Source organism: Lepeophtheirus salmonis, chromosome 13, assembly GCF_016086655.4.
Source record: "Lepeophtheirus salmonis chromosome 13, UVic_Lsal_1.4, whole genome shotgun sequence".
In the NCBI taxonomy this organism is placed as follows: domain Eukaryota; kingdom Metazoa; phylum Arthropoda; class Copepoda; order Siphonostomatoida; family Caligidae; genus Lepeophtheirus; species Lepeophtheirus salmonis.
The window spans coordinates 33776630-33794043 of record NC_052143.2 but is presented as its reverse complement, the minus strand read 5'-3'; the positions used below and the strand labels follow the sequence as shown (position 1 = coordinate 33794043).

General features: G+C 31.8%; 1 protein-coding gene across 1 annotated transcript; it reads left to right on the top strand.

Annotated features, from left to right (window-relative positions):
• The first annotated feature begins 9523 nt into the window (after positions 1-9523).
• LOC121128653 (carboxypeptidase B) lies at positions 9524-10846 on the top strand. The gene is made up of 3 exons (XM_040724238.2): positions 9524-9598; positions 9846-10230; positions 10286-10846. The coding sequence occupies exons 1-3, from the start codon at positions 9592-9594 to the stop codon at positions 10794-10796; spliced, it is 903 nt and encodes a 300-aa protein (XP_040580172.1). The 5' UTR covers positions 9524-9591; the 3' UTR covers positions 10797-10846.
• The last annotated feature ends 6568 nt before the right edge of the window (positions 10847-17414 follow it).

The following is a 17414-nucleotide window of genomic DNA, read 5'->3' as shown; positions in this document are numbered from 1 at the left end:
TTCTTCGTCATAGAGTACTGCACAAGCAGTTGCAGATATGGTAGGACATTTTTCCTTGGCTATGTTGGAATTAGGATCAATTGGACGAGGTGCTCCACTTTTGGATGGACCAGAACTAGTATCCTTTCCCTCAGGGCACTCACATTTTACTGCAGTGATATCATCAACCAAGGTCTTTCGATTCAATTCTTCATATTTGTGATGTGGTTGGTTGAAATTTCTGGCATCAATGACAACCTTATCTCCTCTGGAGCTCTCGGTTGGTCCATCATGGTCATAGCCGGTGAAGACACAGCCTTTTCTTACTACAACACTTTCCGCATCATTACGATATCTATAAGTGAGTTTTTGATATCCAGTACGTATTGGTTTCTCCCATCCTTCACATCCATCATCATCGAATAAAATGGCACACATACCAGGAGGAACGTTCTTTTGAAGACATTCATTCCCAAGTAAATGTTGGATGATATTAGCTTGAGAGACCGTTAAAATAACAAAGAGAAGGAACAAAGCCTTTTCAAATTGAATCATTTTGAAAAACTAAATCTAAGTACTTCACTACATTAATTTATATATTATTTTAAAATAAGAAACATGCTCAAACTAAACGAGTGGGAAATAACACGAAAAGAAAGTAAAATGAACTTTGAACTTGTTCTGGAAAATGCAAAAGTTTGCATTTGTATGTATTAATAGTTATTTTTATCGAGTTAAAAGCAGTATATTTTTTTGCATGAAAACAAAACAAAATATGTCAAATTGAGAAATCCAGTATTCATCAAGGAAATCCAAATATATGTACTTCAGTTTTTCTATAAATAATTTATTACGCTAATAAGAAGCATATTTTTTTGCGATTCAGGAAATCAGGGACATAGCTTCAAAGTTCAACCTCATAAAACTCCTTTTTAGTACAGAGTCACAAAAGATATTTCAAATCAAACAAATTATCGAGCACAATAGAAATGATTTGTTGCATCTTTAATCAAATAATGTTTTTAATATAATGAATAATAGAGTATGATACGAACATATTATACTTTTATTTAGTTATAAAATTAACTAGCAATGGGTCACCATGGTGTGGGCACCCATTAAGACACACACATGCAATATATCTTATTATATATTATTTACAAAAAAATATTATACATATAATGGAATAATCAAAATGTGGAAAAAACCCTTAATGACGTCACGATGCACCGATTTTACTTTCTTTAAGAACTGACAAGTTGGGCCGTACGGGAATGGACATAGGTCCTAAATATACAAGGTAAGACAGCAAAACGTGGACTGTTAACTTTTTCATTACTTTCAAAAGGTTTCCACCGTCCTTTTTACATAAACAAACTATACTAATAACTTAGTCATTTAATCACCATGAGCGAACAACAAGCAAATAGGCAGCGCATCTCAGATCTCCTAGATGCTGTAGTTGATGTGATGAATGTTACGGACATTGTTAAGTGTTCTAGGGACCTGGTTTTTAAGTTGGCCAAGATAAAAACAAAACAAAAACAAAGTGGAGAAGGCCTCTCAAAGATGTCAGGAAGTGGAAGGTATATTTTAAAGAGGCCTTGCTTTTCCTAGGACTTCTCTGTGACTTCTCGAACCATCAGAAGGGCTGTAAAGCATAACTTGGGATAAATTTCTTTCTCAAGGACCCAACGCCTCCTTCTGAAAGAGGGCATGAAAGACAGGAGACTCGATAGGTGCAAGAAAATCTTCATCTGGATCAAGGTAAATGGGTCAGTTGTGAAAATTTTCTCGGACAATAGCTACCGCTAGCAAAGGGGTTTACCACACCAAATATCCGACCCAAACAATGGTTCTCGGCGTTGTGGCATCTGATAGAAAAAAAGATACCTCTGTTCTTTTTCAAGACTGGACAGAAAATAGGTCAGGAGGCCTACTATAAGGTACTTAACTACACCATCTTGCCATGGATGAAGACCAACTACCCGGTGGGTAACTATGTGTGGACTCAGGAAGGCGCCACCTCTCACACGTCCGCTTAGTGCCAAAAATTATGTACAGATAACATGAATTGATTCTGGCCCAAAGAGATATGGCCCCCTCTCTCAACAGATTTGAACCCACTGGATTTTTCTATATGAGGGTACTTTGGAGAGGGAAACCAACAGGACCTCACATCCAAATATGGACTCACTGAAGTACTCCATAGTGGCTGCATGGGACAACTTGTCAGAGGAGTTTGTCATCCACTCCTGCATGGCCTTCAGGTGACGTGTAAAGCCTGCGATTGATAATGAAGGTGGCCATATTGATTGAAAAAAGTTATATTTTTTGGCTATTTTCGAAAATGTATAATTATTGATTTATTTCTAAATCCATCCCTAAAGCCCACATTTTGCTGCCCTATCCTGTAGACCAACGTGACACTAACGTATGAACTGAAATATGATGGTGGTGGTGGGGGCATATAAACCCCTGCTCACTAGAAACAGGCCCTGCTAATAGGCTCGTACTTGTAGAAGCAAAAAAAAAGAAAAAAAACCAACAAAGATCCCAAAAAGAAAAATTAAAAGTGGCAAATTAGCTCAAAAAATTGGCAATAATAAAATTGGTATTGTAGCTAAAGTTCCATTAATTATTTTATAAATAATTGCTAAAAGTTGCATATTGTTTCGAACTTTGTAAAATATATATATATATCAGATCCCTTTATCACTTTTGCAACTGTGTAATATGCCCATAAGAAAAAAACCACCAACATACCCCGCCATCCCTTGTACCTATTGATGCACTTTTTTTCTTCACACCTCAGATTTTTGGCTCACATAAATATATTTTAATTATTTATTTTGAAACTTTAAAGGTGGAAATTTCAAAGTATTAAGTATGTAAGAACTATTGCATTTGTTATACTTTTTCTCCAGGCCGACGCATTGTTCTGTATATCCATTTCTATAATAAATATAATATACGATTCCTTATAAGCCTTGTAAACAGGAAAGCTGTGGGAAGATCATTTTATGGTATCGTGATCAAGTTAATATTTAAAAGTATTTAAAAATGTACTCAGACGACTTATGTGTCTTATAAAAACGATCGGTTTAGAGTAGGTTCCCAATCAATACATCGGGTTTCATTAAAAAATATATTTGCCAATATTTTGGTCACATAGTTTTTTTTTCTCGACAATTGATCCGTATTGCGTCATAGTTTAAGTCACATTTTTCTTATAAATTGTTGCATATAGGATTGTTTTTGGGGTAGACTCATAGGGAGAAATCTTTATTTTATATGTTCTTCAACTTATCTTGAGACGTAGCTCATAAGCCAACTATACATTATTTTCTTAAAGACATGGGAACCTAAAAATACAAGGCCTCAACAAACCATGTGTACTTATCCTATTTGTAGAATTGATTTGTATTTAATTAAAGAAAAACTACCCTTAAACATTAGAAAAGGAAAAACGGTTGTTGTGTGTGCTCTTTCTTCTTTTTTTGCTCATTATTTAATAGACTGTCCCACTATTAACTTATCACTTTAACGTAAGTATTATTGCCTATCTTTAGTATAAATTGTTTTAAAAATGCATTATAAAATATATATGTTGCAGTTAAAGTAAGAAATCTGTTAATTACGTATGCAAAATAACTAGTTTATGTGCATAATAATTGAACTAGACCGTTAATGTGCATAATAACTGAACAAGACCGTAATCCATTTAGGACAAGAATTATTTTTTTGAAAAAATGACTAAACTTTGGGTGGAATAAATTTATGTTATTTGTTTCTAGATATTTGTAAATAATTTTTTGGTAAAAAATATCAATTACCCGTGGTTTTTTTAATGGTAGGATTTCCTACCACTCGCCCATAAAAATCTTGATTTTGTACTTTTAAAATTTTACGTATTTTTTAATAATAAACCAAATGCAACAACATAATATAAAATTTATTATCTTTCTGAATAACTAACAAGTATACATATTTAAATATTAATTTATGTATTCTCTATATTTTTTATAGCTTTACTTATTTTGTGTATATAAAACTATCCATAATTGTTTCGTTTATTTTTGTATCAAAACTTTTGCACGACCCGATATGTACGAATATGCATACCATTGATTTCACTTATCTATCAGACAACACAAACATGTATAATCTATTTAACATATCTACGTATGTTGTCTGTCTCACTTGATCAATGTTTCTTTTTATTTCCTGGTCTTCATAATGACCTTAAATATAATCTACTTAGACTAACATCTTAAACTGAAACCGCTATTCTAAGGTTACTCACACGTAGCATTATGGGTCATGTGTAGTGATATACAAATTATTAAAATAAGATTAATTTGCATTTTGGGCTCTTTTTTTCATTTTTTGTATTTTCAACCTTTATTTGCATTTTCCCCGCCATTTTTAGTTAAAAAATATTCAGTTATTAGAGTATGGGAGGATTGAGTACGGGTATTGGAGGAGGAAGAGAAGAAGAGGAAGAGGAAAGGATGAATCCATTGGCCTCATCAAATATAAAGGGAAAAGTACTCAGATATTTAAAAATACATATACATCTTGCCACTCCAACTATTTAGATTTTTTACAATCCATTTTTTCTCTATAAATATAAACAGGGATCCCTTAGAATTACTTTTCAATATATTTACATTCATTCGAAGTGAAATACTATTTTTTTGTTAAATTGACCATGCCTCAGATAGTGGACACCCTAGTCTCATCAAGGAGCTCCGTGGCATCAAGATTTGGACTTATGTTCCTGAAACAAAGTGTTTTACTATGCAAGATTGGTGACTACTTTTGCACTAAAACCAACATGAAGGGTACCCTAGAACAGCATGGACAGTGCGCGAGGCACAAAAAGAATGTAGATTTAAAGAACAAGGGAGTCTAAGCTACACAAAATGTGCTCAACGTCATCCTCTTCATCGATAACACCGCATTGACCTAGTGAAGGTAGAGACGAAGGCCTTCACTAGGTCAATTCGGTCTTTGAACTCCCTAAGATCTATAACAGGGAGTGCAAAGACTTAGCAGTACTCGTAAGAAGACGATGCTTAGCCGCACCACTATGACCAGGACTCTGAGAAAATAAGCAAGGAAGATGATAATTCAATGGAGTAAGGACCTGCTAGATTGATAAATTTTAATTTTACAGTTGTTTTTTACCAGAATACTTCCTATTTTACTAGATTTATTTGCACTTTTGGCCTTCTTCTGCATTTTTGTTTGAATTCTTGAGTTTATTATTTACATATTTTGCTCCATTTTTATGCATTATTTGGACATTACTAGGGATGAGAAAAGTAAATAAAATATTTAATATACAAGATTGTGTAAAATTATGTATTTTGTGGGTGCGACATATTATATTAAAAAAGGGCATTCTTTTAATTTATTTTCGACAAACACAATTTTGAATTTAAATTAACAAATAATAAATATATTTATTAATATTATCATTCTGGGAGTTGTATTATTATTTCTGCAAGATAGAGCCAGTCTGGGTCGTTTTGTAAGCAAATGAATATAAGCAAACAACGCTCATGCCCCACTGAGCTTTCAATTTAAATACTTCATCTTTGAAACATATTAAAATACCTGGAATCTGCTTCTGTATGTTCACAGTATAAGATTAAAAATAGGCCTTAATAACTAAGCCCTATTTGTAATCTCTCAGTATATTATTAACAATGGGTTATCAAGGGGGAATATGCACAAAAACAGGGGATGGCCGTTCCTTTGGCCGGAAAGATTATGGCGACTGACTTTTGGAATTTTGAAGGAATAATCTTCATTAAATATATGGAAAAGGGTAAAACTATTATAGGTGGATATTATTATTCATCTTTATTGGACCGTTTGAAAACAGACTGCAAGAAAAATACCCACGATTGACCCACAAGAAAGTCATTTTTCATCGCGAAAATGAACCGCCCCTCAGCAGTTGTGGTCGCAAAATTAATGGAAATAGGGTTCCAACTCGTTTTAAATCCCCTTATTCTCCAGAATTGGCTTCTTTGGACTACTATTTGTTCCCCAATTAAAAGAAATGGCTGGGGGGAGGGGAGATTTTATTCAAAGGAAGAGGTGATTGTAGAAACGAATGGCTATTTCTCAGACTTGGACAAATTCTATTGCCAGGAAGGGACCAACAAACTAGAGCACCGTTGGAAGAAGTGTATGAGCCTAAAAGGAGACTCTGTTGAAAAAATGTCGAAAGTTTACTCCAAACAATTAGGTTGTTTTTATTTTTGAAGGCACTTTTCAAACGAACCTCATATAATTATCTATTAATTTTTGTCCTTACTCTTGTATTGGTGTTACAAGTTCTTCAAGTATCTTTTTTTGTAACGCTTTCTATTCTTCCTGTAAGTGTGTTTAAGAATATTCCTATATTTTCCCTGGTAATCCATCTGCATTGTTTCAATTTGTTGATCCGACACAATTGGGATAGAGGCACTCTTCCAAATAATTTTGAGTTTATCAGCAACTTTCTTTACAATTTCTGACTATGACGGATATTTATTTGTTTACTGTCTCAATAACAGCCTGATGTACAAAATGTATTTCATCACATTGTCAAATTTGGGAACCTGACAAAGATATCCCAGATCTTCGCCACATCCAAAAATGGGAGAATTTACAGACATATGAGTTTGCTGTTTAATAGCCATTTTTCTGAATTAAATTATCAAAAAAACCAGGACCTCGTTGATGATGTCAAACTTATGAACACATAGCCATAATGGAATTATGGACAAGATCTTAGAAGTAAGCCATCCACTCTATGGTGAAACTTAACACCGACTAGTATTAAAACTTAAAACAGTTTTAGTCTCAATACTATAGTGTTATTTCATAACATGAGATAATACTTCAATATTCTTTCATAACAATGTGCAATAGAAAAAAAATATCATTTCCTTCTATAATAACATTTTATGAAATACCTTATGCGTCTTTTGAGTACAAGTAATACCAAACATATTGTCTTTCAAAAGAATAACAGTAAACATTCTCAGACTTTATCTTTTTTTTCTCGTAATTTCATATATTTTTCACTGGGTTGGGGCACCTGAAGATGTGCAGGGTAGGGCAGCAAAACGTGGGCTTAAAGATGAATTTAGAAATACATCAATAGTTATATATTTTCAATAATAGGCATAAAAATAATGTTAACAAAAAACGTAGACAAGGTTTTTACAAAACTTTTTTCACTCAATATGACAACCTTCATTATCGATCACAGCCTTTATACGTCACCTGGAGAATGAAGTCCTCTATCATGTTGTCCCATGCAGCCACTATAGATAACTTTAGTAAGTTCACATTTGGATGTGAGGCCCTGTTGGTTTTACTCTCCAAAGTGCCCCATATAGAAAAGTTCAGTGGGTTCAAATCTGTTGAGGAGGAGGTCTTACCTCTTTGGACCAAAATCGAAAAATGTTATATCTTACAGAACTTTTGGCACTTGGCAGACGTATAAGAGGGGACACCGTCCTGATTCCACACATTGTTACCATCTGGTTAGTTGGTCTTCAGCCATGGTAAGATTGTGTACCTAAACCCTTTATAGTAGGTCTCCTGGGCTATTTTCTGTCCAACCTTGAAAAGGAACGGAGGCATTTTCTCTCCATCAGAGGCCATAACGCCGAGGACCATTGTTTGGTCCGGATATTTGGCGTTGTAAATCCAATGGACTTCTTCTTTTGTTTTACAAGCCAGTGATCGTTCTGGCGGTTGTGGTTTATATTTAAATAATTTTTCGAATGATTAAATTAATCCTTATCCACTACCTTTTCTACACTATTAAAATGTATTAAGTAGAAAAAAAGTTATTTTGATCCGCCCTAGTCTGAATGTTTACAAGGATACTATTTGCATTTGTTTTGGTTATTGGTCTTTTATAGAAAAATATCATAATTCATGTGTATCTTCCATTCATGGGCAATTTTACTTATATTTTTAACTAGTTAAGTTAAAGTTTTTAATAATTTTAGGTTTTTATAACTAGTCCAATTAAAGTTAATTTCCAATTCTATGAAAATTAAGTAGTTAAGTTAAAATTAATTTCGAGTCTTTTTTTTAACTTCTTAAGTTTAAGGCAAACCATATCCAAACAATACTAATTTCTCTTTCTCGAACTCTATTAGTCTTTAATTCTTAGTGCAAGATGAATTGATATAAGTATTGAGTAGTTATGTGTGAGTGTACTCATAAAAAAGGGAGATCAATACCTAAAATTCCTTTGGGAGTTATCTTCTATATTCTTAAAGTAAAATTTGTTTTTTTTTAGCCCACGCCTAATTACTACAGACAATGCCGGTTATTCCCACTAGTATCTAATAAAAAATAATGAATGTTTCCCAGTATAAGCGTTCTGACCTTTGATTGGTTGTATTTTAATTTACGATTATTATGTAGACAACAAATATCAACAATTATTGTTATGTAGTTTGGAAAAATGGGCAAATGACTAATGGACATTGGTCCTTTTTTATTTCTTTTTGAAGGAAAGGCTGTGTGATACATAAAAGTAACGACGAACATCAATATTATTAATATAAGTTTTTCTTATAAAGAATGATGACAATTATGTGCATTTTGGAGATATTAAAACAAAAAGGAAACGAAAATCCACATGGTAACTCTGGCAATTTGAGGAATGTTTTAGAGGAGAGCAGTGTAAACATGACATTGCATTTGATCTGTTACAATCATCTGTAACGAGGGAGGAAGGAGAGACTGAAATAAACAAGGACATTGGCAAATACTTACTTAGATGTCGATCCTCAATTCTAATTCTAGCCCACTTACAATCATAACTCTGCAACGAATCCTCAAGGTATCTCTCTGTCTTTTATGAGCACACACGATTAATTGATCAGCTTTTGAATATAACTGAATCTATTTAGGAAAAGAATTTAACTACTTAGGTATTAAATAATAATTACAGCAGCTGAAAAAAACAAACATAATTATTGAGATCACCAATTCCAAAATAAAAATCGGAAGGTAAAAATAAACCAGATTTTCATCATTACAAATAAAAAATAATAAATGTGGCTTTAGATGAGTTTTAGTGAAAATATGTGTAGCTAAAGCTCAGCATGTTATATATAAAAAAGAAGAGGTGAGTACATATATTTAGGTTTTTAAATCCTAAGCATTTTTTTAGCGTACGATTTTTTGTTTTTGTCAACCTGAACAATTTTTTTTCCCCTCAAGTTGTTATCATTATTCTTGAGGAGAGAATACCTAAGTATTGAGTAACTACGTGTGAGTGTGTTAATGAAAAATCGAGAGTAGCACTGATTATTTGTTCGGTAGTTATCTTCGATATAAATTCTGCGAAGTTTGCCTCTTCGTCGACCCCTAATAACTCTTGGCAATGTCAGGCGCCTGTTAGTAAATATATAAAGTATAATGATTAATTAAGTATTACATACACATATATTGCATAATACCCACACGATTCCACAATACAAAGCAATGATAATGTAATTTTGAATCAATTAGTAAACATTTATCATGTACGAGTAATAAACTGTGCTAAATTGAAATATTAGATCAATAAATCAAAGGATGTTTTGTAAATATAATTCAATAATAATTATTTTTTCTTCATTCAACAAAACTTTGTCCTCAGTTGACAAAGGAATTAATTGATAAATATATTTAGAAGTTGAAAAACCCGAATAATATTTATCAGTGAAAAATGATAATATGTGTTATATTTTTTTTATAATATAATTTTTGTATTTAATTAATAATGAGCACATTTAATTCAATTGAATAACATTTTATCTACATTTTATAACTACATACATATACTTTAGGGGATATCAAACACGGTATGGACTGGACGGATTATCAGACCTATGATGTCATCATGGACTATACAGAAGAATTACAAAAATCCTTTTCCTCGCAGGTTTTCCTGAACGACATTGGAAATACAACAGAAGGGAGAACACTTCGCATAGTTGGTTTCTGCTCCTCAGGAACATGTGGAGAAAAACCAGCCATGTGGTTGGATTCCGGTACACATGCCCGGGAATGGACGTCTGTTTCTAGTTTAACTTATGTTATGAATGAGTTGATAAATAATCAGGAAAAGTATGGAGAAATAGTTGATGAATTGGATTGGTATTTTATGCCGATTGTAAATCCGGATGGCTATGTATACTCGATGGAGCACGATTCTAATTGGAGAACTAATCGGTAGGTGAATTCTCTTTTTGGTGGGAAAATATTTCTATTTTGCAATCCTATTTAGAGCAAAACATTCTAAATGTATCGGAGTGGACATCAATCGCAACTTTCCCCTGAATTGGGCGGAAAGTGAATGTGGTGACACATATGCTGGACCCGAAGCGTTCTCGGAAATTGAGAGTAGAGAAATTGCAACATTTATTAAAGAACATTTGGAATCCATTAAATTCTATAATTCCCTTCATTGCTATGGAGAATTGATTCTCTTTCCATGGGCCTCCACAAAAAACAAGTTTCAAACAGAGGCCTCACATTATGAGTTAGGAAAGAAAGGGCTCAAAGCAATTACTTTGAGTTCTGGTCATGGGTATAAAATTGGAAGTGCTGCAAAAGTACTCTATACTGCCAAGGGATCATCTATAGACTATTTTACAAAAATAGGCATTCCTTATGTATATGCCATGGAGATTGGAACGGCTTTTATTCCGAATGTAAAAGAAATATTGCCATTGGCTAAAGATGTACTTGGATTCCATGTATCTATTGCTGAGGAAATTATTGAAGAATTTTCATAAGCTAGTCCTTAATTTATTTAGTTTGAAATATACATACTTTCTTGTTTTGATCATATCGTTACCTTTATTGTAAAAAAATAGAGAAAAGGTCCCAAATCAGTTGGTCATTATCCAATTCTACCCAACAATGGAATTATTATTCAATAACTGATGAGAAATGCTCAGAAATTTATAAAATGCTAACTCAACGTTTACAACACTGATTAGGGGGAAGGAAGCAAAAACACCGACAGCTGAAAACAAAATACACAGTATATTTTTGTGTATTTTTTTTCAAATATAGAATTTTTTTTAAACAGGTATGAATTTTGAAATTTTTTGGGATATAACTTAATTTTTTTACAAAAATTTAATATTTAAAAAGTAAGGTTTGAAATTAGTTTTGGATTTTTGAAATGTTTTTTAGAAAAAATTTAATATTTCAAGTTAAATTTGATAAATTTTTTGGGAAAAAATTTACTTGTTCCCCCCCCCCCCGAAAAAAATATGTATATGTATAATCCTGCGGACGCCCCTGCTAACATACTGTTTCGTTTTTAATTCTTAAAAAAAATTGTCTATTTTCTATACTCACTTTATCAAAAACTAAAATGAAGTCGCTTTTGCGTTTATTAACGCAATTTGTCACGGCCATCAAAAAAACACTCTACGTATAGTCTAAATATAAGTTCAACAATAGTATTTTAACTACTTGATACAAATACAATTATTACTCCATAAAAGATTCTTAGGGTTACTCTCCGTCACTTATGACCACAAACAAATGTGGTCTCTGGTTTTGAATAGAACTGAATGTAGTAGAAAAGGAAGTTCATGCCTCAGAAATTAAATAATAATGACAAAAGCATAGGAAAAGACACTTTTTAGTTTGCTAACCACCAAAAAAACGGGAAAGCTTAAAATTTTTCATCAGAAATAAAAACTCCTCAACACCTTCACAGTGTTTTCTCCGTCATTTATGAGCACAAGCCTGTGGTTACACATTATACTTTGATGTTCTCTATTCAAGAATTAAAGAATAACAATGACAGCTTTAAAAATAAGAATAAACTGTTCAGGTTGCCAACAACAACAACAAAACTGGCTCGCTAAAAAAAATATTAAGGACTTACTATTTCATATATCATTTATTAACTCTCAATGGAGCCGTGAAGCTTGAGCACGCTGTTTTCTAAAAAAAATCCATACAAAAACAAACATAATAGTTATAACCGTAAGATGATGCAGATATATTAAACTACATAAAAAAACAACGCTCATACCCTAATAGAACATGAACAAACAAAATAAACATTTATAGCCACAAATAGTGTAGATAACCTGAGCCTCATAGACAAAAAACTTAGAAAACAACACTCACACCTGATTAAATAACACTTGGTTCAACAATGGGGAGAGTGACGTAATTACTAATTTGCTAGTTCTATTAATTGATTTTTGGCCATTTCTCTTTATCTTTTAGAAGAGAAAAGTTGATTTTGATCACATCTATGTAGATTATATGAAGACGATGACTCATAAGAAGATAAAAAAAGATGATTCATCCAACAATGAAAGTTACAATTTTTTAGTAACTAACTGTGAATCATATCTCTTCCCAAAGAAAAGTTTTTTACAGTCAAGAATGCTGCAAGAAAGAGAGAGAAATAACCCATCTGGATTGAGAGAAAACATCTCTAAATATCTTAAAGCTTTTGACCTTTGAGTACTTTTCGATTCTGAAGCTGAAGTTTTATGGGGTATGAGCAGACTAAAGAAAAATATATTATCCGTAAGTTGGTGTAACAGTATGTAGCTTAGAGCCGCGATTTTGAATCTCTATTTCTTGCATCCCAAATACAATTGCTGAATTTAAAAATGATAAATATACTAAATAATAATATAATTCAGCGTGAAACAAAATCACGAGAGAAATGTATAAAAAGGGCAGATTTTAATAATATTTTAGAAAAAAAGTTAGGAATTTCTTTGGATTTGAGAAGTTTTATAACGATTTTTTTTTTAACTAAATTCAATTTTTTTCTACCTAATAGTATAAAATTTTTTTAATTTTATATGTATTACTACGAACAACAGCTGAATAGAGATTATTTGTATTACATCTACGTTACACAACTTGAGAACAGTTATCTATGTTTCCGGCTTAATGAAAGTGATATAAAAGATCATGTCTCCTATTGTTTTTTAATGTTGCCCCGAGTGTGGATTGGTTAAACTCCAATTAAATCTTCTGAATCAGTCAATATATATCCAATATTATCCAAAATATTTAGCCACAATTTATATCAGTCATCATTTTTTTCTGGTTCATATCGGGATTTGCCGTAAGTAAAGTAAGTTTAATTTCTCTTAACCTCTGCATTGAGTGTCCCACGGTGGGATATATATGAAGTTTTTCTTCTATATTTGTAAGGTCTATAATTATTACGTCACAAAATTGGGCGTGCTTTATCATGATTAATCAAATTTTATTTTCCCTTTAGCAGTTATTACATATTATTGGTGATCCATAAAACATGCCCTGTGGGTATATAGATATAAAAGAAAACAAAAATGAACGCGGGAATCCTGACAATTTGCAGAATGTTTGCGAGGAGAGCAGCTTAGCTGTCATGCCATTTTATTTGATGAGTTGCAAGCAGTCGAAAGAGGAAGGAGAAATACATAATTCCCGCTTTCTCTGAAAAGTTTTATACACGAATAAATATCAGTCATAATTTTTTCTATGTACTGCGCCAGGCAGACATTACGTAAGGAAGATACATTTAGTTTATCGTCCTCCCTGGATTGAGTCTCCGATGGCTGAACATATATGAAGTCCTTATCATTTATATTCGTAAGATTTAGGATGATTATGTCCCAAATTAGGGGGGCTTTTTAATCTTTTATCTGATATACTTTTTCTCGAGATATTTTGTTATTATTTATGCCTATAAGAAAAGGGCCAATAGTAAGTAGAATAGCTTTGATTTAATTTTAGGCCTACTTTTTATTCCTGTTTTAAGAAGAGGTTGAGAAATGCATTACAGGTAAGGTAAAAGGTTGATTATTTTTAAAAGAAAAACAAACAAACTATTAGAGACTAATGATCGTAGTATCGTTGATAAGTGAAGTAATGAAATCGTTTAAGAAAATATATATAATTATTATTGAAGTAGGAATGCAGTAATAATATGCTTTACTTGATAAATAATTGGCTAAAACAACATATATTTTAGCCAATTATAACTCGTCAAGTATTAAATACAGACATATACATATTCCTTTGTTTGATAAAAGAATGCATTAGAGTTTCTTCTTGATATGCAAAATAAGGAACGTTTTAAGTTAATTATGCACCAAAATATATCCTTAAAATCTGACTTAAAATAATCCCAATATGTGATGCATATGTCATGAAGGTCTTGATAAAAAGATATATACGTACAATACATATTTGTATTTGTATCTAAAAGATCTATTAATACTACGTACTCTGTACGTTGTAGGGGAGACCGTGGTAGTCCCATAAACCAAACCCTTTTTCTCGGACATCAAAAAAGCTCAGGCATCAAAATTTATATAGTATAATAATCAACTTTTCATAGAGATAAAAGCTGATTTTTACGTGGTAAAAGTAATTTTTCGAAGGAAAACTATAAATATATATTTAAAATATTTTTGCTGTAATAAATCATTTGAATGATTAATTACTAGTCATAGTACCTGGGGCATTTATCTCGATTATTTGGTACTGACGAAGAGACAAAAAAGACACACTTTGCTTTAATAATATATACCTACAGTTTGAGAGGTAAAATTGTGGACTTTTTGTGAACGAATAAATAAGGTAAATTCCGGAAGAATGAAAATGACTACATCAAGGCTTTATCATAGACTTCTTCATTGATATATCTTTCTATTTTTCTAAATGATTTCCTTTGGTTTCTACCATGGTCTCTAACCTGGTTCTCAAGGTGCCTCATCACTTCGTGATGAGTGTGAGCGTATTCTATGTCATAATACACGTGTGTGAATATGCTGTCAGCTCATTGGTTCCAGAGGAGGACATGGCCTAGGAACAAATTTACTGTAAAATTTCATATAAAGTGCATTGTAATTCATTTTCCATCGGGCATTTTACTGACCATTGTTTAAAACTCACATTATTACGGGACAAAGTGCGTCCTGTTCAGCTCAATATGGAATGGTTTTTTTCCCCTTCTAAATATGGGACGATTCCGTTTTTCAAGGAACGCTTGGCAACCCTAACTGTAAGTCAACCCAACTTACAATAATTGAGCCCTAAACAAGCAGTGTTGCAATATTCCTCGGCCTTCACTGCATACTTTCAAGGAAATATAATATATAAATCTTATTTTGCAAAATTTATTGCATACCATATTTAAAAAAAGTATTAAAGCAACATATTGCATTTTTTTCTTTCATTTGGGTGTAACAACATAGAAGTATGTAAATGCAATGATGAAGGCACATAGTATAAGGGGACTTCTTTGTTTTTTTTTAATCAATTGAACGTCAAATGTAGCATATAGCATGGAATAAATGCATATTATAAACTGTATTTTGAATAAGTATGAATATTAGGGCGGTTTCTTTTTCAACTTTTATCCAATTTCGGTTGCAGCTTGTTGTGATACGGTATAAAAATTATTCATGAAAAATTGCATTGTTGAGATCATCTTTCAGTCGCACAAATTGATCTAATTATGAACAAATAACAAAAAAAAAAAAAAAAAAAAAAACTCTTTACATTGTTAACGTAGATCATAGATAGCCTATAAACTATTACCTACTATATACCTATTTCTAACCTATAAAAAATATAAATTAAAAGTTTTTTGCTATGGAGCAAAAAAAAAGAGAAAAAAGTTAAAAAAATTTCATCTGTTTTTTTTTTTTTTTCCATTTTCAGAAAATCAAAACTTTCTTAATCTTATTCCTTCTTTTTGCTACATAGGGTAGCTTTAAAAAAACTTTACTAATAATTTTTGTAGGTTAAAATAATGTCTACCATATTTAATTTATGCAAAATAATGATTAATGCTGTATTCTAATCTTTATTGACAAAATAAACAACTTTTGTTTCTGTTCAAACTTTGAACTAGACGTGTTACCTTAAGATGACATCGTAGGAAAATGAAATTTTGCATAGGTTTTCTGACCGAATGACAACTTTTCCCAAGTAGAAGTAATCGAAATTCGAAAAAAGTTAAAAAACAAACCCCCCTAATATTTACATCTATGGATGGAATGAAATCAACTATGATTAAAATACAATTCAAATTACGTCAAATGGAATACAATTGTATATATATATATATATGATTCTGTGACCTATGTATATTGTATATGACTTTAAAAATAGATGTTTTGTCGTATTATAATTCAATATTTCATAACTGTAAATCATTCTTCCTCCTTTCAGAGTAGAGCATGATTCAAGGTGATTATTATCTTCACTTTTTTATAATAGGTATATTATGAACTACAAATATTCAACTCAGTTTTACAGTTTTTATATTATAATATTAATCAGTTGAATATTTAGCAAATGACATACAATAACCCTAAGGTATACTTAACATATCGTAAGCAAAGATGATCATTGAACCAACCCTCTACAATAACATATTATATATCTTTGACACACCTAAAGTTGGGTGTGACATAATAATAATTTATACCAACTGTATCTGAATGAGTTTATTAACTATTTAAAATTACATATAACAATCTAAAAAAAAAAAAAATTGAATGTAAACACAAATGAACTCTTTGAACAAACAGAATTAATTTTCAAAGCATGAAAATATACTTTAATGCACAATTGTGTTTTTATGCTTTATAATAATGATACCGTTCAAATTGAGGAGCAGATTTTGATATTTTTTAAAGTAACTTCCTCATAAAGTTAATTAACCCTATATAATATAATATGTAACACGCGTGATTTTTTAATTTGAAATTAATTTGGTTGATTTTGTATGCTCTATTTAACGTTAAATTACTGTTTGGTTTGTTTTTGACCATTTTATCAAACAATAATTGCATTATATAGTTGTAAGGTTGGCTCTAGCGGTTCAAATAGTTCTGGTTCTTAAACTGCTTGAACCGAACCCGACAAAAATCGAACCGAGGCTGGCACTGAGACTGCAATATATTGCTTATTAATCTCGGTTCTTATGTTTCTGTTCTTATATAGAATATACAAAGAGAATACAATATATATTATAAAAAATAAATTAATTTGGATCAATAAGTCAATTTTTTTGCGTGCTATTGCAGCGTTTTCCAATGACTTTTTTTACTTCGTAAGGGTGATACAGTTGTATATGAGTTCCAAATAGCTGGTTTTAGGCAGCAGACGGTGTAAATAAAATAGGGAAAGAGTGGGGTAGATTATAGATACAGGTCCGCCACTAAGCCTGTAGTGGCCCAACTCTAATATTTCTTAAGCTAGGGGTTCCCAAACTTTAGTATGCCAATGTTCCCCTACACTAATACATTTTTAGCTGAGGCTCCCTTTATACAAAACAAGTGTAGACTGAAAGAATCCTCAATTCTCCATCTTCCTGCGCCCCCTCACTAGCCTTCCTCGCGGCCCCCACTTTTGAA